At 45.9% G+C, this 25,621-nt stretch overlaps 1 protein-coding gene across 4 annotated transcripts in view; it reads left to right on the forward strand.

Annotated features, from left to right (window-relative positions):
- The window catches only part of RAD52 (RAD52 homolog, DNA repair protein), a 113,236-nt gene that overhangs the window by 52,464 nt on the left and 35,151 nt on the right, over nucleotides 1-25,621 (forward strand). For all 4 annotated transcript variants that reach the window (XM_030215122.1, XM_030215121.1, XM_030215123.1 and 1 more), the window contains one exon: nucleotides 4,068-4,234. In XM_030215122.1, coding sequence (XP_030070982.1) covers nucleotides 4,068-4,234 — 167 coding nt within the window. The remainder of the gene's footprint in view (nucleotides 1-4,067; nucleotides 4,235-25,621) is intronic.

Here is a 25,621-nt window from a genome sequence, read left to right on the forward strand (position 1 = left end):
GGCTGTAATGGTAAAAGTTGACTTGGATTTAGTGGTGATCACAAAGACATGGTTCATAGAGAACTATGACTGGGACATGATTATACTTGGCTATAATCTCTTCAGGAAGGACAGGGTGAGGAAAAAGGGTGGAGGAGATTTAATTGAAGACATTCACAAAATTAGCTATGAAAGGGGAAGTACTACTAATAGTGATTTTAATATGCTAGAAGTTGATTGGGGCATCCCTACTGTGGGGTCATCTAGAAACAAGGGTATCTTGGATTCTGTACAGGAAAAACTGTTCCACCAGTTGGTAATGGAATCCATGTGGGATTGAGCTATTCTGAACCTGATGCTTACAAATGAGGAGAGTGTTTCTGATGTTTATGGTGGGTGGAGGTCTAGCAGTGGTTTTTAAATCTTTTTTTGAAGTTATCATTATCATTAGTTAACACTTGTGTTCTTCCTAAACTTGAACTTATTATATGCAAATTACATGATGAATCACCATCTTTATGTAATCCTGTAGGTTTAATGCTTATTGTCCCCCGGACCCTTGGCCTAAGGTTGTATTTTTATTAATCGAAGCAATTTGTCATGCTCTGAGTCTGTTTTCTAGATTATTTCTGGTAGAAGACTTAAGTCTGAATCTAGATGATGAGGAAGATGTTAATGTCGGAAATTTTAGATTATTTTTAGATGCTTTTAATTTGACTTTATTGGGTAAAGGACCTACTCATGAGAAAGGACATTCGATATTCTTGCTGTATTCCTTCTAATTCAGCGTTAGCGGTGTCTGCTATTTGGACTCCTGTTCCTTGGTCTGATCACTTTTCATTAGCGTTTACAATGCATGTCTGTCTATTTAAGTCATTATCTCAGAAGAGTTGAGATAATGATTTAGATAAACAGACAAATTATTTCCTCTCGAGGAAAAGTTAATAATATGGACTTTGGGACCAAGATAGTTGATTTATTATCACAGACTAATTTTAGTTCACAGTCTATAAAATATTTGTGGGATTCTGTTTCCACTATTGTTTTGAATAAGATTTCCCCATTTGGCATTAGGAAGATTAGAGCTAATAAATGTCCTCCATGGTATTCTGAGGAACTTTTACATATGAAGCAACTTTGTCGACGTCTGGAGAAATCCTGGCGTAAGACTACTGATCACAGTGTAAGATGTTCTTGGAAGACACAATTTAATTGCTATAAACTGAAACTGTCAAAGCCAGAAAAATATATTATGGCAAGATTGTTGAGTCAGGTCCTTTTGGTACTAGAAGATTATTTTGTTTGGCGAAGGAATTGACGGTTTCACCTCCTTCAGATTGCTTGTACTATCCTTCCATTCAAGAGATGGCTGATAAGATAAGAGTTGAACTGAAACAGGTGAAACCAGTATTAAAAATTACTAACAATGGCTGGGATATGAAGAAAATAGTCGATGTAGATCAGGTATGGAACACCTTCGCCCCATTACTGTGGATGAGATTAAAGTATTTTTGAGGAAAACTTTTCAATCCCATTGTTTTCTTGATATTACTCCTGTCTATTTGTTTTCAAGAGCTTCTTTGGTATTTTTACAGTGGATTACCCGAGGTATAAATAATCTGTTCCAACTAGGGTCTTTGCCTTCAGATATGGGAAGAATTATTTTATCACCTACTCCTAAAGGTCCAGAGTTAGATCTTTCTTTACCATCCAGCTTTTGTCTGGTAGCAAGCATTCCTTTATTCACAAAACTTATGGAATCCTATATAGGCCAACTATTTGCAGATTGTTTGGATAAATTTTCATGTTTGCACGTTACTTAATTGGTTTCAGATCAAGTCATAGTACAGAAACTCTCTTTTTAGTTTTGACCTATTTTGTTAAGCAGCAACTGAGTTTGGGAAAACAAATTATTTTCAATTTGACACAATGCAGTGGATCATAATCTGCTCTTATAAAGTTGAGTGAGTGTTGATGCGCATTTGCACATCCACACTATTTACTTGGACACCTCACTGACATCTCCCACTCATTCCTATTCCACACACTAATCACAACACACAAGCATGTGGAGGAGTACGAGGTGGAGATTTGCTTTGGTCACCATCTAGGGGTAGTGTGAATTTTCAACTGCTAAAATGGGGTCTTATTGGAGAAACCTTTGGGAAGCACTGATCTCATCCTGTTGCTTTTTGAGGATTTTGGTTTTGTTAATTGTGGAATGTCTAGTTGCTGGATGTAAATTTTTTTTTTGGGGGGGGGGGTCGTGGAGGGGGAGAGCTTTGTCCTGGTATAGTTTTAAAAATTTAAAAGAAAAAAAGAAAACTCTGATATTCACGCGAATGATGATAGAGATGTACTTTTATTCCTTAGTCCTACAGGAGATTGTGTATACACCATCTCTCTTTGGCTCCCATTCAGTTATGAGAAGCATAGTTAGGCTTTTAAATAAAGAACATAGCCAAGTGGTGTGCTCACGACACTGGCACATGTTGGGGTCTGTGCTTTCTGGCTTCCTGGTGCTTTATGAGAGTGAGAGCAGCTGTCCAACAAGCTGGTCCCATTTCAAACACAGTTTTGTGCTTCCTTTTACTATGTTAGAAGAAGGTCTTGGATACCATGCAAGGAATTCTGATCAATTACTTTAGCACGTTCAGTTCACTCAGATCTAAGATTCTGTGTATAAGGAAGTCAGATTTTGACCACATGGGTCTGTTATAGGGGACATGGGTTTAGTTTGGCTAGGAACAATTTTATATAAGGATTATGGTTGAAAATAACATGGGCATGCTAGGAGTAATCTCCGAATACCCTTATAGTTGCGGGTTAAGCTGGCACTTAATATGTGTACTCTAGGTGCTGTTTTTCTGAAAATAGCACACGATAACAATACCCATGTAGTTTGTACCTGCTGTTCTGTGCAGGCAGCTAGGGAACACAGAAGAGCATACATGCTTCTGAAAATACTAAGGGCCCAATGCACAAAACAGGGAACAGGGCTGGAAAAACACCGGCTCAACAGCGAGTTAGAATTACGGACCAATGCTCAACACTAACAGCATGCAAATTATATACACGCTGTTACTTTTGAGCATTGGTCGGTAAAGGGGTCGAACACTGCTGGTGCATGCCCACAAGAGCTGTGTGGTAAGCACAGCTCTTGTGTTTATGTCCAGCCAAAACACCCAACACCCCAAAACCTTGAAAAACTCCCTGGTGATCCAGTGGACCCCCCCCCCCCCAAGCAAAAAAATCTCTGGTGGTCCAGTGGACTCCCCTCTTGAGCCCCTCTACTATCAAAAAACCTCCATGGTGGTCTAATGACACCCCTCTCCCACCTCTCCCCCATCTCTCCACATACCTTGACAGAGGCAGGAAGGGATGCACTGGGAGGGGCTTAGCACCATATAAGGAGCTTTGCACGGTTTTGAGGGGGTCAGGAAGGGGTCTGTTTGACCAAAAGCGATACCTTTTAAAGTTCCAGACCTGCCATAAAATTTAGGGAGTTAAAGGTAGGTGCTCCTTTCTGTGTGGTGCATGGAAACAGCTGTGCATTACTCAGAATGCTCATTTAATACTAATGAGCTCTTTGTAATACATTTGAATAGCTGCTACGGCGAACATTAAAAGAGACGTTGAACCTCTTTGTGCATCAGATGCTAAATAATGTGCGTGCTAGCCCAGCTACAACCGATCTAAAATCTATCGTTGCCAGCATAGTACACTTTTTGCCCCAAGTTGACATGTTGTTTTCCTCCATCAGCCTCTTCACAGTCCAGCTAAGAGTGTGCATACAGTGCAAATGCAGAGTACTTTCAGCTGGACAGAAGAGGGCCGTCTTCAGCCAAGCTGTTTAACTTCGGGAAACTTCTGTTTACCTGTGTAAAGAATTTAAAAACTGTCCTTCCCACCAGTTGTGCTAGAGACTGCTTTTAATGACATTTGAGTTCTGCCCATTTTTCACCTTTAAGAAATGAATAGAACCACTTGTGGAGTCCTGTCTTGATAGAATTGTCCATGTTAGATTTCTCTGCTCTTCCCTCCCTCACCATCTTCCTCACACTATTGTGCTTGTCTCTTAATCTTAGAAAAAAGGAACTGTCAGAAGGCCCAAGCCATCAGCTAGAGCTGGATGTGACTTACCAGCGGAAATTGCGACAAAAACAGCTGCAACAGCAATTCAGAGAGCAGATGGAGAAGAAGCGGCAAAGTCTGGAAGTGGATGTGACTCCAGTTAGTAAAAGGCAAAGTCTAGGTAGGAAATGAGACAGGGGAGCGTGATTGGGCTAACACTAGCATACGCAGAAAAATATATTTAGGTGGTGAGTGAATGGGAACCAAGACAATAATTTTTGTAGCAGTTTATTCTACATCAGAATACCTTGTCCCCACCCCCTGCCTAAAAGAGGGTCGTTATGTGGTGGCTTATAGCCTTCACATTGGGAAAAGAGGAGGGGGTCTAGCTGCAGTTTGGATATATTCTTCATCTATGTCTTTTAAGAATATTTTTTGAGGAGGGAGTAATATGTCTAGATGTGTTAGCTTTAAACGCATACTATTACTACAACAGACCTCACCCCTAATCCCAAGTATGTGGAGTATGATCTCAGTCTCTCAAGTTTAGTGCTAACCGTTACCATAATACTTGCATCTTGCCAAAGAGAGCTTTCTTCTGAGGTTCATAGGATATATGTCTAGGCAACCTATCAAGGAGTGCTTGGAAATCTAATTTAAGTACACCTGTGGCTCCTATTTCAGTGGAAAATATTTCTGTATTTTTCTGACACATTTTCTTAGTTTCTGACTGCTTTACTTGGTCTTTGAGGATCTTTTCCCTCTTTACCTGATTCACAGAATAATCTCTTGGAACTGCGATATCTATAATCAAAGCCATTATGGTATTTTTCCCCTTTACAAGTATGTCTAGTTTTCTTGCATCCAACTTCTTATTAGAATAGAAATGCCCCAGATGATCATAACTTTTCATTTTCCATAATTCTTTTAGGATCATGATCCCAGTGCTCTTCCAATACAGCAGTGCTGTAGTGTTTACAAAGGGCCCTTTTACTAAGCTGCATTAAGTAGTCCGAGCTGGTTTTTCCATATCTTAGATGTTTTCAAGAATCTGCACTAACAGCCAACGCGTGTTAAAACAGCCAACGCGTGTTAAAACAGCTAGCACAGTAAAAACCCAGCGTCAGTTAGGGGCAGTTTGTGGGCATGAGAGGGCGAAGCAGAAGAGTGGCCTGCTATGACAGCTAGTACCCAGGTGTCATTGAGTGCAGCTGTACTACCATGGCTGCTCAGATGCAGAAGTTGAGGCCATTGTGGCAGTCATTTCTCCCTTCTGGTTCTTCCTCGCCTCCCCATCCAAAATCACTACAAACAAATGAAAGCCCCATTCCCTTGTGAATCCTCACCTCCTCATATCATCTGCTCCCCCCCCCCTTCCCCAGGCACTCTCTGGTGGTCTAGGGTTATGGGGCAGGAGCAGCTCCAGGTGCAAAATGGCACTGATGACCCCCCCCCCCCCCCCCTAGTAAATTCCCTTACATGAAAGACTTTGAGACTACCACTAGGGGTCATCAGTACCATTTTTGCACTAGGAGTCAGACAGGATGGAAGCAGTGAGGGACCACTCCCACTCGTAAACCTAGACCACCAGTTGCAGAGGAAGTTGGACCTTTGGGGGGGGGGGGGGGGGGGGTCAGCATGGTAAAAACAAGAGGGGCTTTACTAAAGTGGGTGGGGCTTCCATCCTGTAGTGATTTCAGGTGGGGGATTCTTCCGGGGAGGTTTGGATCAGGTGATGGGATCTTTCAGGGGGAATTGGATCAGGGAGGTGCGGTGGAAGAATTTTGATGTATTTGTGGGACTGGCAGTGTGTTACATGCAGTGGCAGCATGGGTGTGTCCATGCTATCTGCCACCACATGTAATGCTGTGCCCATGTGATAAATACAAAGCAGATGTTGGCCATGCCCTGACATTTACCGCAAAGGCTTTGTACTTTGAATGCTAGTTTTTGCAACTAATGTTTGGTAAGTGCAGAACCTTACTTCACTGTAGTAAAAGCAGTAGCGTAACCAGATAGCCGATTTAGGGTGAAAGTGGGTGGGGCCAAAAATTTCATGTCCCCTTCCCAATGCAAAACCAAAATTTAACTTCTGCCTTCCTCCCACCCTCCCAAATTAAATGAAATATCTGTGCTAGTGGGGATCCCAAGCCCCGCCAGCCGAAGACCTCCTTTCCACCAAATGAACTTACTTCTTGGGCAGCTGCCAACACTATCCCCGAACCGCTACTGCCAGACACCAGCCTCTGCCTATGCTCAATTTCGTGCATGTGTGAAAACTGAACATGCACACGGTGGAGGGGCCTGCTGGCAGCAGCAACAGTTCGGGGACAGTGCTGGCGGCCGCCCAAAAAGTAAGCTTGTTTGGCGGGAAGGAGGCCTTCAGCTGGCGGGGCTTGGGAATCCCTGCCAGCCACACTATGGGAGATAAAATTTTGGATGGGCCTGAGACCAAATTGGCCCACCCAGGCCCACCCGTGGCTACGTCACTGAGTAAAAGGGCCACAGAGTTTCTAATGGATCAGACATGGCACTTTATTGTACCTTTCTGTATAGAAATTTTCTGCCTTCAGAATTTCACAACAAGATGAAGTAACCATTTCCAGCTGTTTATTACAGAATCTACAGTTTCAGTATTTGCTGTGAGCCATCTTGCCTGTAATCCACTGTACTGGGCAGCAACTATTAATTTCTCATGTTTAAGTTTCATTTCGTCTGTCCTTAACCGTTCATATGTCCAACTGTGACCCACATGTTGTTCCTGAAGTAATACTTTGTATTTCCCACTGTATGTATTCATTTGCCACTTGTTTTTCCTTGTTTGTTGATCCTTTAAAAAGTTTTTTTTTTCTCTTGCTGTGCAAATTCTGATTCTTCCTTTCCTAAGTTCTATGTTCTATTCAATGTGGAAGCTCAAACGATTAAAATCTTTCTTCCCAAGAGCAACTTTTCGATACCAAATACAATCAATGGTCCTAGGCCATGCAGATAATTGCAATGGAATCTACGCGGGCTGCAAAGAAAAACTCATAAAAAAACTCCAGACCGCCCAAAATACAGCAGCCAGGCTGATATTCAGCAAAACATGCTTCGAAAGTGCCAAACCCCTCCAAGAAAAGTTGCATTGGCTCCCAATCAAAGAATGGATCATCTTCAAAATCTGCACCTTAGTCCACAAAATCATATACGGCATAGTCCCAGAATACATGACAGACCTCATAGACTTACCAATAAGAAACAAAGTCAGATCATCAAGATCCTACCTAAAGCTACACTACCCAAATTGCAAAGGACTGAAATACAAACAACTTACGCAGCCGGCTTCTCCTACATAAGCACACAAGTATGGAATGGGCTCCCAAAAGCTGTAAAAACAATCCACGACCACTTGAACTTCAAGAAATCACTAAAAACCAGCCTCTTCAAAAAGGCCTACCCCAACGACCCCATGTAACCCTCTTCACCTACCAACACAGCATGACTATAATCGAACAGGACAACACGCAATTTTCATCCATTCCGACCCTCCACTTGTACTTTATGCGATCACGATACAACTTTGTATTTGTTATCCACCGACTGGGCAAACGCCTCTGACTGTACTATGTAAGCCACATTGAGCCTGCAAATAGGTGGGAAAATGTGGGGTACAAATGCAACAAATAAATAATTCCCGACACCGCGGCTGGTTTGGTCAGTCAGTCCTGAAGAATTTGTTTGGGATCTAGAATCCAACTCTACTCTCCTAGGCCTCTTTTATTCTATTCCAGGCTGCACCTTCACAAACGGTATGCCCCCTCCCCCCAATATTCAGCCAGCGACGTTCAGCATTTTTTTTTAAATGCTTACCTTCGCCAACTGAATTAGCCCCCAATATTCAGTGCCATGGCCATGTCCGGGCACTGGCATCGAATATTGAGGTCTAAATGTGGGTAGGCAGGCTGCCTGAGTTTATGCGGGTCCCAGTTTATATTCAGCCGGGACTGCATAAGACAATTATGCTGGTCCTGGATGTATATTGGGCCAGGACCCACATAATTTTAAAAATCTTTTTAAAATGCTGCGATCCCCCTCCTGGCCCCCCTCCTTCCTGTCATCCCTCCCTCCACCCTCTCCCCAGCCCACACCAAGTTTATACCTCTCCTTCTTCACAGTGTTGCCGCTCTCAGCCCCAACTCCAGTGCTCTAGGTAGGGCCTCTCCCCCGGGCCTACCTTCTAATCCATGGTGGTCCAAAGGATCTTTAGGGGCAGGAGCACAACCCCATCACCAGGAGCACAACCCCATCACTCCTGCCCCTAGTGGCTGGCCTCACTAAATGGCTGCCGCAAGCTGAATATTACCAGCCCCACATAACCTCGGGCTCCTCTCTAACACCACCTCCAGTACCATTCCTGACCTGTCCACTTTTGTGAGTGGTCAGAGACGGTATTAAGCGGCACTAAACTGGGCCACCTCTCCTGCCCACTTAAACTGCTCTGAATGTCAGTGTATATAATTTCAGGTTAATTGACGTTTTAGGCCTTGCGGTTACGAGTCCCTGTCGTCCTCTTGTTGTTGTTTTTGGTGAGTCTGGTAGCTAGGGATTCCCACATATGAAATTACTATGGCCTGCTTGTCCTCTCAGAAGGCAGTTACTTGTAGCAGGTATTCTCCGAGGACAGCAGACCAATTATTTTCACATACCCTCCCATCTTTTCTAGGAGTTGAATTTAGATTTTAGCTGTTATAGTACTGCTGATCCTGCACTCACGAGTCAGGTGGGAAGGCACCCATGCATGCGCAGTGGGAGCGCTGCCTTAAGATCTTAAAGGGAAAGTACACTGGGCAGTATTTCCGCACCAGGCGTCATGGATGATGTTGCCCATATGTGAGAATAATTGGCCTGCTGTCCTTGGAGAATTCCTGCTACAGGTAAGTAACTTTGCTATTCTGTAAGGGCATACATAAATGACATACAACATAAATACATACATAGTAACATACATAGTAGTAGTAGTAGTAACATAGTAGCTGACAGCAGAGAAAGACCTGTAAGGTCCATCCAGTCTGCCCAACAAGATAAACTCATATGTGCTACTTTGTGTGTATCTGACTTTGATTTGCATCTGCCATTTTTGGGGCACAGACCGTAGAAGTCTGCCCAGCACTAGCCCCGCCTCCAACCCACTAGCCCCGCCTCCCGCCACCAGCTCTGCCACCCAATCTTTGCTAAGCTTCTGAGGAACCATTCCTTCTGAACAGGATTCCTTTATGTTTAGGGTTACCATTTTTTGTCCTCATAAAAAGAGGACACTTGCCCCGCCCCTTTCACGCCCCCCTGCCCCGCCCCTTTCACGCCCCCTGTCCCGCCCCTTTCACACACTCGCCCCGCCCCTGACGCATATTCCCCTCCCCCGGTCACCCCCCTCCTCCCCCCATCACCTTCCCTCCCCAGTCATCTCCAAGAAGTATCACTTCTTTACTGGGTAACTTGGCAGCTTTGCAGTAACGGTGTTATTTTAGCAACAAAAAGGTGTCTTTTAATTTTCGTTTCTATGTTTTATTGCTGTTGATTACTGACGTTACCGACACCCCTCAGACAGTTCACCCTAACCCCGGAGCTCTCACACTGCCTGCCTCTCTGAAGCGTTTTAGAATGCACTGCTGCAGCCTAAAAGCGTCCAAAGTCCGGGAGTCGGACCCGCTAGCATCGCGACGACTACACAAACTTTACAGCAGCCGGCCAATCACACAACAGCTCCCGCCTTCCTCTCCTCTGATTGGACGCAATGTTCAAGGCCACCAATAGGAGCAGCTTCTCCAAGGTCCTGGGGGAATCATTGTAGGCTGTAGCTAAGTGGGCTGTTGGAGCGCGAGGCCTGTGCAGGCTCCTACTTGACGTTAGCGGCGTTCTCTACGACAGCGGTGGGGAGGACGGACTGGGGAGCGCTATTGCCGGTCTGTGCAGGCTGTGCACGCCCTCCCGCACGCACGTTTGTCCAGAAATCCGGACAAACGTGCGTGCGGCCAAAACCCGCCGGACGCCCCGGACATGCCCTCAAAAAGAGGACATGTCCGGGGAAATCCGGACGAATGGTAACCCTATTTATGTTTATCCCACGCATTTTTGAATTCCGTTACCGTTTCCATCTCCACCACCTCCCGCGGGAGGGCATTCCAAGTATCCACCACTCTCTCCGTGAAAAAAATACTTCCTGACATTTTTCTTGAGTCTGCCCCCCCTTCAATCTCATTTCATGTCCTCTAGTTCTACCGCCTTCCCATCTCCGGAAAAGGTTCGTTTGCGGATTAATACCTTTCATATATTTGAACGTCTGTATCGTATCACCCCTGTTTCTCCTTTCGTCCAGGGTATACATGTTCAGTTCAGCAAGTCTCTCCTCATATGTCTTGTAACGCAAATCCCATACCATTCTTGTAGCTTTTCTTTGCACCGCTTCAATTCTTTTTACATCCTTAGCAAGATACTGCCTCCGAAACTGAACACAGTACTCCAGGTGGGGCCTCACAAACAACTTATACAGAGGCATCAACACCTCCTTTCTTCTGCTGGTCACACCTCTCTCTATACAGCCTAGCAACTTTCTAGCTATGGCCACCGCCTTGTCACACTTTCGTCGCCTTTAGATCCTCAGATACTATCACCCCAAGATCCCTCTCCCCGTCTGTACATATCAGACTCTCACCGCCTAACACGTACGTCTCCCGTGGATTTCTACTCCCTAAATGCATCACTTTGCATTTCTTCGCATTGAATTTTAATTGCCAAAGCTTAGACCATTCTTCTAGCTTCTGCAGATCCTTTTTCATGTTTTCCACTCCCTCCTGGGTGTCAACTCTGTTAACAAATCTTAGTATCGTCCGCGAAAAGGCAAACTTTACCTTCTAACCCTTCGGCAATGTCACTCACAAATATATTGAACAGAATTGGCCCCAGCACCGATCCCTGAGGCACTCCACTGCTCGCCTTTCCCTCATCCAATCGAAATGCAAAGGGGGGGCCACTTATGTGCACAACTTACAGAATACTTTAAGTTATGTGTGCCCTTGCCACATTTATGCCAGATCTGTGTCAGGTGTAAGGCATCAACACCTGGCTAAGCAATATTCTATCATGGAATCTGGGCGCACATGTGCTGTAATAGAATCAGTTCTCACCACACAGCATTGGAGCACCTAATTGGAGGTGCACAGTTATAGAATTACCCCCTTAGAAGGTAATTTTATAACATGGTATAAAGAAGGCAAATAGGTTCCTACTTGGACACTGTTTTATAAAAGACACAGGTACCTATGTGTATTTATAAAATACTAGTGTACGCGATAGAAATCGCATCTACCTTGCAGGTGCAGACACTTAACATAGATTAGCATATTTTATAATCTGTGCACACACTTGTGCCTGAACTCTGCCCCTATACATTTCTACCAACAAAGTATATACCATCGTGTCATGGTGAATATTTTTTTGTGAGTCAGTATTTACAAGTGTAAAAATCAGCATTTTGCATTCAAAATGGTTTAGCAAATTACCCTCTAAGCGGGTAATTTGCAGATAATATTCTACTTCCTTATCATACTAGCCCTTTAGGCACTGACTTCACTAAGTTAAATTCTGCTTTGTCCCTGGTTCCTTCTTGGTTCAGAGAGAATCGTCTCCTCCTTTACCTAAAGAAAACAATTGCAGCTTGGATCACTGGTAAACTTTCTGCCCCTTCTTTAGCCCCTAAGATAGGGAGCCAGATGATTAAATTAATTACCTCATTGTGGTATCTTGGGATTATACTTGACCAAGAATAGAATTTCAAAGAACAATGACAAAATTGGTGAAGGCTTTTTTCTATTTTCTCCACCAGTTTTGTGTGGTTCAACCATTTCTTGATACTTGCCATCAGCAGACCCTTCTTTATGCTCTTAATTCATCCCATTTAGATTATTGTAATTTTATTTACTTGGACCTGCCTACTTCTGTTTTAGGCAGACTTCAGGCAATTCAAAATACAGCTGTCCATGCTCTTACCCACTCAAAATGATTTAAACACGTTACCACCCTTTTTATTTCTTTTCACTGGCTGCCCGTTGTCTACCGGAAATGATTTAAGATTCTTGTTCTCACTTTTAAGGCATTGCACAATAGTATTCCTGCAAATCTGGCTATTCTTTTGTTCCTTGTGTGCCTGTGCGGGCCCTTCGTTCTTTTAATGATTTTCATTTATAAATCCCTTCTCTTAGAAATGCTATGTTAGAAACCACTAGGAATTGTGTCTTTTATTGCACTCCCATTGTCTTTGTGGAATTCTCTTCCCTCTTATATTCGGCTCAAATTTTTATGCAAAATTTCAAGCTGCTCTTAAAACATTTCTTTTTCAAAAGGCATTTGGAAAGGGGGGATGTGGTGAGCACTGCTGGCGTGCTTCAAATTCACTAGTCTACTACTAATAATTTCTATAGCACTATTAGACATATTCAGCACTGTACACATTATATGCAGGTACTTTCTCTGTCCCTACAGGGCTCACAATCTAAGTTTTTGTACCTGAGGCAACGGAGGGTTAGGTGACTTGCCCATGGTCACAAGGAGCTACAAGTGGTAATCAAACCCAGGTTGCCAGGATCAAAGACCACTGCACTAACCTGTAGGCCACTCCTAGTCGGACTTAGACTGCTTGTGTTTCTTTGTTTGTTTTTTTTTAATTGTATTTTATCTTGTGTGTTTGTTCGTTTGACTTCCTTTGTTGTTTGGGGTGTTTGTGATGCTTTCCTATCACTAATGGTGTTCCTTTGTTTTATGTTGTGTGTTACATTATTTGTAAACAGCCCTGTAATGCTCTCAGGAAGGGTGGTATGTAAAATATAAATAAATCATAACCATATAAACCATAATTTTGTAACATCATTTTTGTGCACATGTGGTCTTTTATAATATATAGAAGATTTGTGTATAAAACTGATGTAGACATACATGCAATGACATGGTGAAATACATTGATGGCAGGCATCTACATTGGTGTAATATGGCGGAATTTGCAAGCACACATATTGATTGTAAAATGTGCTAATTTACACAGGTACTTTAATATTTAGGCAGGGCATTTACACCTGCTCTGTGTCCATGCCTACAAGGTAGGTATGACTTCTGCCGCTTGTGTTGGTATTTTATAAAGACGCATAGAGGTGTATTTTCAAAGCACTTAGACTTACAAAGTTAGATAGAGGCTCATTTTCAAAGCATTTATCGCTGGATTCTATATATATCGCGCTTAGCGTTCCACGCCGAGTGTATTCTATAACAATGTGCTTAACTTAATTGGCTTAAGCCAATCAATGTTAACAGCATGTAAAACGAGCAATAATGAGCACTGATTGGCAATAATTAGAATTTATGCACATAGGTTGCTAAGCATAACACAGAGCGCCTAAATTCTAATGCGTGGAGCCAAAAGGGGCATGGTTATGGGCAGGAAAATAGGTGTTTTGTGGGCATTCCAAAATTTACGTGCACTGTTATAGAATTTCTCCGAGGACAAGCAGGCTGCTTGTTCTCACTGATGGGTGACGTCCACGGCAGCCCCTCCAATCGGAATCTTCACTAGCAAAAGCCTTTGCTAGCCCTCGCGCGCCGATGCGCACCGCGCATGCGCGGCCGTCTTCCCGCCCGAAACCGGCTCGTGCCGGCCAGTCTTCTTTTGTCCGCGCTCGGTACGGTCGTGTTTCGCCGTTTGTGTCCCGGAAAGTTGACCTCGCGCGTCGTTTTTGACTCGTTTCTTCTGAGAAAGTGAGATAGTGTTTCGGGAAGGCCTTTTTCCGTTTTTTCCTTTCCCGTATTTCGAGCTTTTCGCCCCGGTAAGTTTTCTTTCGTCGTCGGGGTAGGCCTTAGTTAGGCCTCGGTCAAAATTTTCTTCTCCCTATTTTTGTGGTGCCAATTTTCGCCATTTCGAGTTTTGATCTCGCTGGCGTGATTTTTCCGCCCATGACATCGAAGCCTTCCAGCGGCTTCAAGAAGTGCACCCAGTGCGCCCGGGTAATCTCGCTCACTGACAGGCACGCGTCGTGTCTTCAGTGTCTGGGGGCTGGGCACTGCCCTCAGGCCTGTAGTCTGTGTTCCCTTTTGCAAAAGTGGACTCAGGTAGCGAGGTTAGCCCAGTGGAACATTTTGTTCTCGGGCTCTTCGTCGGCATCGGCACCGGGGGTATCGAGTGCATCGACGTCTTCAGCGTCCAGACCTTCATCCTCGGCTGCCAGTGCATCGAGTGTATCGAGGCATCGACCCTCTGCATCGGCGCTGAGACATCGGACGACTGTATCGACGTCGGTGGTACCGGGACCTCGTCTGCTGATGTCGTCGGACGGTGGTGCTTCGTCTGGAGTGCAGGTGAGGGCTGTCCATTCCCCTGCTGGTGGCGGTGAGCCTTCGGGTGGGTCTCCCCCTACCCTGAGGGCTCCTGCGGTACAGCCCCCCCGAGACCGACCTTCTTCGGCCTCGGCCCCGAGGAAGAGACGGCTGGATTCTACATCCTCCTCGGTGCCGGGAAGCTCCGGTGACGTGCTTCGTTCCAAAATATCGAAGAAGCATCGTCACCGGTCCCCTTCCCGTGTCGGCACCGAGAGCTCTGGGTCGCCGAGGGACTCGGCACCCAGCAGGCATCGGCACCAAGAGGACCGCTCACCCTCTGTTCAAGAGGTGTCGATGCGCTCCACTCTGGACAGCCCGGAACAGCCTCCACGCCCGGAACAGAATCTGACATCGACGCCTGCATCGACCTCCATGCCTTTTTCTGCAGCCGCTCTGAACGAGAGCCTCCGGGCCGTTCTCCCAGAGATCCTGGGAGAGCTGTTGCGCCCTACCCCTCCGGTACCGGCGGTGCTTGCGCCACCGGTACCGTCGAGCGTGGCGCCGGCTGGTCCATCGCCCGGGGTGAGGTCTCCGGCGTCAGTGCCGCGTGCGGTACCGACTGCGGTCGCCTCCCAGGAAGGCTCCCCGACTACGTCGGTGGAGGGAGCTTCACCGGTGCGGGCGAGGGAGTCTACCTCTCGACGCCCCCACCGTGGCCGTGGTTCCACGGAGTCGAGCCGGGCACGGTTGCAGACACAGGTTTGTGAACTTGTGTCTGACACCGAGGGTGAGGCCTCGTGGGAAGACGAAGGAGACATCAGATATTTCTCTGACGAGGAGTCTGAGGGTCTTCCTTCTGATCCCACTCCCTCTCCTGAAAGACAGCTTTCTCCTCCCGAGAGTCTGTCTTTCGCTTCCTTTGTCCGGGAGATGTCTACGGCCATCCCCTTCCCGGTGGTTGTGGAGGACGAGCCCAGAGCTGAAATGTTTGAGCTCCTGGACTATCCTTCTCCACCTAAGGAAGCGTCCACAGTACCCATGCATCATGTCCTAAAAAAGACATTGCTGGCGAACTGGACCAAGCCTTTAACTAACCCCCACATTCCCAAGAAGATTGAGTCCCAGTACCGGATCCATGGGGACTCAGAGCTGATGCGCACTCAGTTGCCTCACGACTCTGGAGTTGTGGATTTGGCCCTAAAGAAGGCCAAGAGTTCTAGGGAGCATGTTTCGGCGCCCCCGGGCAAGGACTCTAGAACCTTGGACTCCTTTGGGAGGAAGGCCTACCATTCTTCTATGCTCGTGGCCAAAATTCAGTCTTACCAGCTCTACACGAGCATACACATGCGGAACAATGTGCGGCAGTTGGCGGGCTTGGTGGATGCGCTCCCCCCTGAGCAAGCCAAGCCATTTCAGGAGGTGGTCAGGCAGCTGAAGGCGTGCAGAAAATTCCTGGCCAGAGGGGTGTATGACACCTTTGATGTTGCGTCCAGGGCCGCTGCTCAAGGTGTGGTGATGCGCAGACTCTCATGGCTGCGTGCCTCCGACCTGGAGAATAGAATCCAGCAGCGGATTGCGGACTCGCCTTGCCGTGCGGATAACATATTTGGAGAAAAAGTCGAGCAGGTGGTAGAGCAGCTCCACCAGCGGGACACCGCATTCGACAAGTTCTCCCGCCGGCAGCCTTCAGCCTCTACCTCTACAGGTAGAAGATTTTTCGGGGGAAGGAAAACTGTTCCCTACTCTTCTGGCAAGCGTAGGTACAATCCTCCTTCTCGACAGCCTGCGGCCCAGGCTAAGCCCCAGCGCGCTCGCTCTCGTCAGCAGCATGCGCCTCAGCAAGGCCCCTCGGCTCCCCAGCAAAAGCAAGGGACGAGCTTTTGACTGGCTCCAGCAGAGCATAGCCGACATCCAAGTGTCAGCGCCGGGCGACCTGCCAGTCGGAGGGAGGTTGAAAGCTTTTCACCAAAGGTGGCCTCTCATAACCTCCGATCAGTGGGTTCTCCAAATAGTCCGGCAAGGATACACCCTCAATTTGGTCTCAAAACCTCCAAATTGTCCACCGGGAGCTCAGTCTTGCAGCTTCCAGCACAAGCAGGTACTTGCAGAGGAACTCTCCGCCCTTCTCAGCGCCAATGCGGTCGAGCCCGTGCCATCCGGGCAAGAAGGGCTGGGATTCTATTCCAGGTACTTCCTTGTGGAAAAGAAAACAGGGGGGATGCGTCCCATCCTAGACCTAAGGGCCCTGAACAAACATCTGGTCAAAGAAAAGTTCAGGATGCTTTCCCTGGGCACCCTTCTTCCCATGATTGAGGAAAACGATTGGCTATGCTCTCTGGACTTGAAGGACGCCTACACTCACATCCCGATACTGCCAGCTCACAGACAGTATCTGCGATTTCAGCTGGGCACACGTCACTTCCAGTACTGTGTGCTACCCTTTGGGCTCGCCTCTGCGCCCAGGGTGTTCACGAAGTGCTTGGCTGTAGTAGCAGCGGCACTTCGCAGGCTGGGGGTGCATGTGTTCCCATATCTCGACGATTGGCTGGTGAAGAACACATCCGAGGCAGGAGCCCTGCAGTCCATGCAGATGACTGTTCGCCTCCTGGAGCTACTGGGGTTTGTGATAAATTATCCAAAGTCCCATCTTCTCCTAGTGCAGAAACTCGAATTCATAGGAGCCCTGCTGGATTCTCGGACGGCTCGCGCCTATCTCCCAGAGGCGAGAGCCAACAACTTGTTGTCCCTCGTCTCGCGGGTGCGAGCGTCACAGCAGATCACAGCTCGGCAGATGTTGAGATTGCTGGGCCACATGGCCTCCACAGTCCATGTGACTCCCATGGCCCGCCTTCGCATGAGATCTGCTCAATGGACCCTAGCTTCCCAGTGGTTTCAGGCTGCTGGGGATCTAGAAGACGTGATCCACCTGTCCACGAGTTTTCTCAAATCCCTGTATTGGTGGACGATTTGGTCCAATTTGACTCTGGGACGTCCTTTCCAAATTCCTCAGCCACAAAAAGTGCTGACCACGGATGCGTCTCTCCTGGGATGGGGAGCTCATGTCGATGGGCTTCACACCCAAGGAAGCTGGTCCCTCCAGGAACGCGATCTGCAGATCAATCTTCTGGAGTTGCGAGCGATCTGGAACGCTCTGAAGGCTTTCAGAGATCGGCTGTCCCACCAAATTATCCAAATTCAGACAGACAACCAGGTTGCCATGTACTACGTCAACAAGCAGGGGGGCACCGGATCTCGCCCCCTGTGTCAGGAAGCCGTCAGCATGTGGCTCTGGGCTCGCCGTCACGGCATGGTGCTCCAAGCCACATATCTGGCAGACGTAAACAACAGTCTGGCCGACAGGTTGAGCAGGATTATGCAACCTCACGAGTGGTCGCTCAATTCCCGTGTAGTGCGACAGATCTTCCAGGTGTGGGGCACCCCCTTGGTAGACCTCTTCGCATCTCGAGCCAACCACAAAGTCCCTCAGTTCTGTTCCAGGCTTCAGGCTTCAGGCCCACGGCAGACTGGCATCGGATGCCTTCCTCCTGGATTGGGGAGAGGGTCTGCTGTATGCTTATCCTCCCATACCTCTGGTGGGGAAGACTTTGTTGAAACTCAAGCAAGACCGAGGCACCATGATTCTGATTGCTCCTTTTTGGCCGCGTCAGATCTGGTTCCCTCTTCTTCTGGAGTTGTCCTCCGAAGAACTGTGGAGATTGGAGTGTTTTCCGACCCTCATCATGCAGGACGAAGGGGCGCTTCTGCATCCCAACCTCCGGTCCCTGGCTCTCACGGCCTGGATGTTGAGAGCGTAGACTTTGCCTCTTTGGGTCTGTCAGAGGGTGTCTCCCGCATCTTGCTTGCTTCCAGGAAAGATTCCACTAAGAGGAGTTACTTCTTTCTGTGGAGGAGGTTTGCCGTCTGGTGTGACAGCAAGGCCCTAGATCCTCGCTCTTGTCCTACACAGACCCTGCTTGAATACCTTCTGCACTTGTCTGAGTCTGGTCTCAAGACCAACTCTGTAAGGGTTCACCTTAGTGCAATCAGTGCATACCATTACCGTGTGGAAGGTAAGCCGATCTCAGGACAGCCTTTAGTTGTTCGCTTCATGAGAGGTTTGCTGTTGTTAAAGCCCCCTGTCAAGCCTCCTACAGTGCCATGGGATCTCAATGTCGTTCTCACCCAGCTGATGAAACCTCCTTTTGAGCCTCTGAATTCCTGCCATCTGAAGTACTTGACCTGGAAGGTCATTTTCTTGGTGGCAGTTACTTCAGCTCGTAGAGTCAGTGAGCTTCAGGCCCTGGTAGCCCAGGCCCCTTACACCAAATTTCATCATAACAGAGTAGTCCTCCGCACTCACCCTAAGTTTCTGCCAAAGGTTGTGTCGGAGTTCCATCTGAACCAGTCAATTGTCTTGCCAACATTCTTTCCCCGTCCTCATTCCTGCCCTGCTGAACGTCAGCTGCACACATTGGACTGCAAGAGAGCATTGGCCTTCTATCTGGAGCGGACACAGCCCAACAGACAGTCCGCCCAATTGTTTGTTTCTTTTGATCCCAACAGGAGAGAAGTGGCTGTAGGAAAACACACCATATCCAATTGGCTAGCAGATTGCATTTCCTTCACTTACGCCCAGGCTGGGCTGGCTCTTGAGGGTCATGTCACGGCTCATAATGTTAGAGCCATGGCAGCGTCGGTAGCCCACTTGAAGTCAGCCACTATTGAAGAGATTTGCAAAGCTGCAACGTGGTCATCTGTCCACACATTCACATCTCATTACTGCCTGCAGCAGGACACCCGACGCGACAGTCGGTTCGGGCAGTCAGTGCTTCAGAATCTGTTCGGGGTTTAGAATCCAACTCCACCCCCCTAGGCCCATGTTTGTTCTGTTCCAGGCTGCACTCTCAGTTAGTTGGTAAATTTTTTAGGTCAATCTCAGTTATGTCCTCGCCGTTGCGAGGCCCAATTGACCATGGTTGTTGTTTTGAGTGAGCCTGGGGGCTAGGGATACCCCATCAGTGAAAACAAGCAGCCTGCTTGTCCTCGGAGAAAGCGAATGCTACATACCTGTAGAAGGTATTCTCCGAGGACAGCAGGCTGATTGTTCTCACAAACCCGCCCGCCTCCCCTTCGGAGTTGTGTCTTCCCTAGTCTTTGTCTTGCTACATATGAGACTGGTCGGCACGAGCCGGTTTCGGGCGGGAAGACGACCGCGCATGCGCGGCGCGCATCGGCGCACGAGGGCTAGCAAAGGCTTTTGCTAGTGAAGATTCCGATTGGAGGGGCTGCCGTGGACGTCACCCATCAGTGAGAACAATCAGCCTGCTGTCCTCGGAGAATACCTTCTACAGGTATGTAGCATTCGCTATATCCCTCTGCGCCTAAATCTAAATGCCGATATTTATGCCACATTTTGCTTGCTGTAAATGTATGCAAGTAGTTCTAGGCACAGGGATATCAACTAAGCGTGTTCTATATATCACTCCTAAATCTAGGCATCACTTATAGAATACGCTTGTTAGGTTCTCAGGTTCAAAACACGCAGGCATGGACTCTGGAGTAATCGTGAACCCTTGGGCTGCTGACAAGGAGAGGCAGCAGCAGGCAAAACCCACCAGCCAACACTGGGCTAGAACGCACCAGACTGGAACACACTGGACTGGTACCACTATAACTCAACAGTGCCTTCATATACGATCTAGATCTATTACACTCAGAGTTTTGCCATTATCTTGCCCATAATTATAAGACTGCTGTTTAACCTGCAGTAGTTATTCATTATTTGGCCAATATTAACCCTTTTTAAATGCTACAATGAAATATTTCTGCCCTATTAATACCAGTTTTAGCTATCTTTACACAATCAAAGTTTGACTAATGATCAGCTTTGTAATAATGATATATTAGTTGATTGCAATCATATACATTCTCACTATGTCAGAGCACCCCTGTCACCTCAAACCTATACATCCCCCCCACAGAACTCTAGTGCCCTCTGGAAAGGATGGCCACACACACTGGTAGTCTTGTGTGCCGGCCCCCCCTGGAGGGGGCCCGGCAAGAGGGGAATGTAGAAATATACTGTCACTTGCTCCCAGTGAAATACAGGCCAATGGCTCAGGATAAGAGCTAGGCCTCTTAAAATCAAAAATCATCTCTGATACAAAATACATTTCACTGCAGCTCAAGCTGAAGTGAGTTCCCAGAGAGCTGGCAAGGGAGGGGGCATTTGCTCTTGTCAACAATCCTGGGACTGGCACCTGCGAGAAGTCATGAGCAAGATGTTTTGGCTAATGCAAGAATTAATAGTGGGTCAGGTGCAAGTAGAGGGAGGGGGAGCTGAGGAGGGCAAAATGACCTGTGACGTTATTTCTTCGCAGATGTTGTCCTAAACATAATTTGTTTATACTTAGGGCTTGAGAATATGTGGTCATTCTTATCAACTGATAAGGGCCAAGAGCTCTGGTGAGAAAGCTAGGGTCCATTGGAATGAATAGGATCAAAATGGTATAAAAAGGGCAGTCAGAAGGGTATTAGAATCAGAAGACTTCAGAAGGCTGGAGACAGACGTGTCATGAGGTGCTGTTCTACCATACCAATACCTGCTTGCCTGTACTGCCTTTGGGTGAGATGCTGTTCCTAATAAACTATCTTACTATATCCACTGAATACTGGGGGAAAGCGCGGGGTACAAATGTAACAAACAAACAAAAAATTATTGCGCTTGCCACTGCCCAGACTGTTTAAAACTGTCATGAGCAGACACAAGGTCTGGGTAATTAAGTATTTAGAGGGGATGTGCAATTCTTTCCAAGATAATAGAATGCCTATGGCTTCCGCTGCCCAACAGAGGTGGCAGACCTAATTATTATTCAGCACTGGACTGGAACGCACCGGACTGATACGCACTGAACTCTGGAACACACTGGACAGGAACGCACCAGACTGGTATGCACTGAACTGGAACACACTGGACAGGAACACACGGGACTAGAACCAGGCTTCACCTACACTTAGCCGCCATTCCCCAGGGGTTGAGCCCCTGGTTGCAGGCAGCCGGCAGGACTTGGAGGGAAACCGGTACTGGAACTGGCAGGCTGGAACACCAGGAATCAGGATTCAGAAGTGCCCACAGGCACCTAGACAAAAGCAAGACAGACAGGGGTTCAGGGTACTCAGACAGGAGGGAAAGGAAGCCAAAAGCAGACAGGATTCAGAAGTGCCACCAGGCACCTAGACAAGAGCAAGGCAGAAGTGCTAACTGCACCAGGAATACAGGGTTCTCAGACAGGAGGGAAAGGGAGCCAAAAGCAGACAGGATTCAGAAGTGCCACCAGGCATCCAGACAAGAGCAAGGCAGAAGTGCTAACTGCACCAGGAATACAGGGTACTCAGACAGGAGGGAAAGGGAGCCAACAGGACTGGAATCAGGATAGGATTCAAGGCAAGCAAGACAAGGCAGAAATGCTAACTGCGCCAACACTAACCTGGACCTTTGGCGTTTGCAAAGGCCCTGAAAGGAAGAACACCACTTCCTTATCAAGGCTCTGACTGATGATGTCACAACTCCTGGACACAGGCAGGAATCATACTGAAGCACAGAGAGGCTTAACACACACAGGTGCAGTGTAGTGGAGTAATTAGAGCCATGCTGGAAGCAGCCAGCACACAGAGACAAAGCTAACTCAGGAAGAACAGACAGAAGCCAGCTAAGAAGCTGACCACCAGAAGTAAGGTAAGTTTCAGAGGGGTCACGACCACAATCGTAACAACGCTTAGGCGGAAATTTATTTCACGTGGATTTTTCAGACGCCATATATAGAATCTAGCCCTTAGATTTACAAAGTTGCATAGAGGCATATTTTCAAAGCACTTAGAGTTACAAAGTTACATAGTAACTTATGGAATTTTGTAGGTCTGCGTGCTTTGAAAATGAGCCCTCTGGTAACCTATGGAAGTTTATAATTCATAGTCACCTAAATAGGCATCAACTCACCACTTAAACCAAGTGCTCTGTTATAAAATTGCCCTACATAATTCATGTTTTGGAATGATTTCCAGCTTTCTTATTGCATTGTGCACTCAAAGTTAAATTTAACAGAAAGGAATTGGATGAATGGGATATGATATGTAGAGTAGGGCTGAATTTAATCGAATAGTTCATATTCGATTCAGCCAAATAGTGATCTAAATTCATATAATCCTGGGCTCTACTGTGTTAAATCCTACTGAAATAAACACATGATCTCTGATTTTACATTGCTTCTTTTATTATTTGTTATATTAAAATTTAATGCCCATTCGTATTCTGCCGAATATTTTTCATTATTTGTATTTGACCAAATGGTAACATATGCTATTTATTTATTTGTTTGTTTGTTTGTGACATTTGTATCCCACATTTTCTTGAGACAAGTTCAGAGTGGCTCACATTATAACAGAAACTAATTGAAGTCACATAGAACATTGTATGACAAACTATTCAGTACAGGTTTAATGTACCAGAAATAGCCTTCAAGGGTGAAGATGTGGAGGAACTGAAAGAAATCTTGGTGAGCCTGGAAGACATACTGAGCCAAATCGACAAGTTAAAGAGTGATAAATCACTTGGACCGAATGGCGTACACCCCAGGGTACGGAACTCAAACATGAAATTGCTGATCTGCTGTTAGTGATCTGTAACCTGTTACTGAAATCATCCATAGTACCTGAAGATTGAAGGGTGACCAATGTATCACCTATTTTTAAAAAGGGTTCCAAGGGTGATCTGGGAAATCACCGATAAGCTTGACTTCATTGCCGGCCAAAACAGTGGAAACCCAATTGTAAAGAATAAAATTACAGAACACATAGACAAACGTGATGTAATGGGACAGAGTCGGCATGGGTTCAGCCAAGGGAAGTCTTGCATCACCGATTTGCTTCATTTCTTTCAAGGTGTGAATAAACGTGGATAAATATGAGCCAGTTGATGTAGTATGTCCAGATTTTCAGAAAGCTTTTGACAAAGTTTCTCATGAGAGACTCCTGAGAAAATCAAAAAGTCATGGGATAGGTGGCATTGTCCTTCTGTGGATTATGAATTTGTTATTGGACAGAAAACCGAGGATAGGGTTAAAAGACCATTTTTCTCAATGGAGAATAGTGGAGTGCCACAGGGATTTCTGCTGGGTCCGGTGTTATTTAACATATTTATAAATGATCTAGAAATCGAAAAGATGAGTAAGGTGATTAAGGGCCTTGTTTACTAAGGTGCACTAGCGTTTTTAGTGCGTTTTAACCATGGAGATGCCCATAGGAATATTATGGGCATCTAAAAAAATGCTAGCATTGCTTAGTAAACAGGGCCCTAAATTTGCAGATGACACAAAACTATTCAAAGTTGTCAAAACATATATAGATTGTGAAAAATTGCAGAAAGACCTTAGGAAACTGGAAGACTGGGCATCCAAATGACAGATTAAACTTATGTGGACAAATGCAAAATGATGTGCACTGGGAAGAATAATCCAAATCATAGTTATCTGATGCATGGGGGCCACCTTAGGAGTCAGCATTCAAGAAAAATAATCTGGGTGTCGTCATAGACAATACTCTGAAATCTTCTGCCCAGTGTGTGGCGGTGGCCAAAAAAGCAAACATGATGCTAGGAGTTATTAAGAAAGGGATGCAAAATAAGACCAAGAATATTGTTATGCCTCTGTATTGCTCCATGGTGCAGCCTCACCTTGAGTATTTTATTCAATTATGGTCACTGTATCTCCAAAAAGATATAGTGGAATTAGAAAAGGTTCAAAGAAGAGCGACAAAATGATAAACGGGATGGAACTCATCCGATATGAGGAAAGGCTTAAGAGGTTAGGCTTCTTCAGCTTGGAAAAGAGATAGCTAAGGGAGGATATGATTGGGGTAGAATGGATAAAAGTGAATTGATTTTTCACTCTTTCAAAAAGTACAAAGACCAGGAGACACTCAATGGAATCACATAGAAATACTTTTAAAACAAATAGGAGGAATGTTGCTGCTAATTGGGTTTCTGCCAGGCACTTGTGACCTGGATTGGCCACTGTTGGAAGCAGGATACTGGGCTGACCCAGTATGACTATTCTTAAGTTCTTTTGCAATTTGGACAAGAAATACTTTTTCTTAAGTCTTTTACATCAGTAAATTGCGCCATAAATCTGGAGCTAGTACTATAACTACTAGACTGGTTCTCATGGGATTATCCATGATGTTTGTTAATATATATCATCGATTTTGGTTTCATTGCTTCAGAAGGGAGAATGTTATTCACAGAAAGCACTATCTGAACTGGTGCATGATTGACCCCGATGGTAGCATGTAGTTCTTTGACTTTGACACTGCTCCTGCAGGATATAGTTTTCACGGAGTTTTTCATTGTTACATATTACAATACATACTGACATTTGAGTTTGTGACATTTATTTGCCTTGCATTTTTAAATTAGTATATTGAGCCATATACATTATGCTAACGCTATGATTGTTAAATTAGTCTTCTTAGTTTTCTCTCTGTGTTTTACTAGTAGATGTTATTATTTTTGTTTATGATACTTTGAGAAAAAGATCTCCCTTTGGTAGTATTATATGTGTGGAGATTGACTGATGGGCATAACTTTCCCTTTTCTATTATGATTAGTCATAAGGGAGACTCAAATGGGTTCTCTGGGGTGATGAGGGACGACATGTAACATGACAGCCCATTAATAGGGAATTTAGTGGTAGATTATGGACTAGAGAGAAGGGGGTTTTATTTAGGGGTTGGGCTGGGGAAGGAATATCAAGGGACAGATGGGTTATTAGGTGTTCATTATAGTTTACCTAGGTTGGCACTATTATTGCAGACTTGCCATTCATTTGGAAATATAAATCAGGCTGGGACATCACATTTGATTCCCAAATAGGGGGAGTCCTGAATGGGGATGGCTGGAGGCTGGGACAGCACCATCCACTTGTTCTTAATTAGATCTCTACATTTTCCTTTTCTGACATGGGAGTTACCTGAATGCATTTGAAAATGTTCTCCTGGAATGTGGGGGGGGGGGGGATTTCTTCCCCTATTAAACATAAGAAAATACTGCAAAATCTGTATAAGAAATGGATTCTGTGACAATGTTGCAAGAAACACATTTGAATCCTGATGAACATAAAAACTGAAAACATGGTGGGTTGGTGATTATATAGGGGCACTTGCAAGAATGGGAAACAGCATA

This window comes from Microcaecilia unicolor, chromosome 9 (genome assembly GCF_901765095.1).
Source record: "Microcaecilia unicolor chromosome 9, aMicUni1.1, whole genome shotgun sequence".
In the NCBI taxonomy this organism is placed as follows: domain Eukaryota; kingdom Metazoa; phylum Chordata; class Amphibia; order Gymnophiona; family Siphonopidae; genus Microcaecilia; species Microcaecilia unicolor.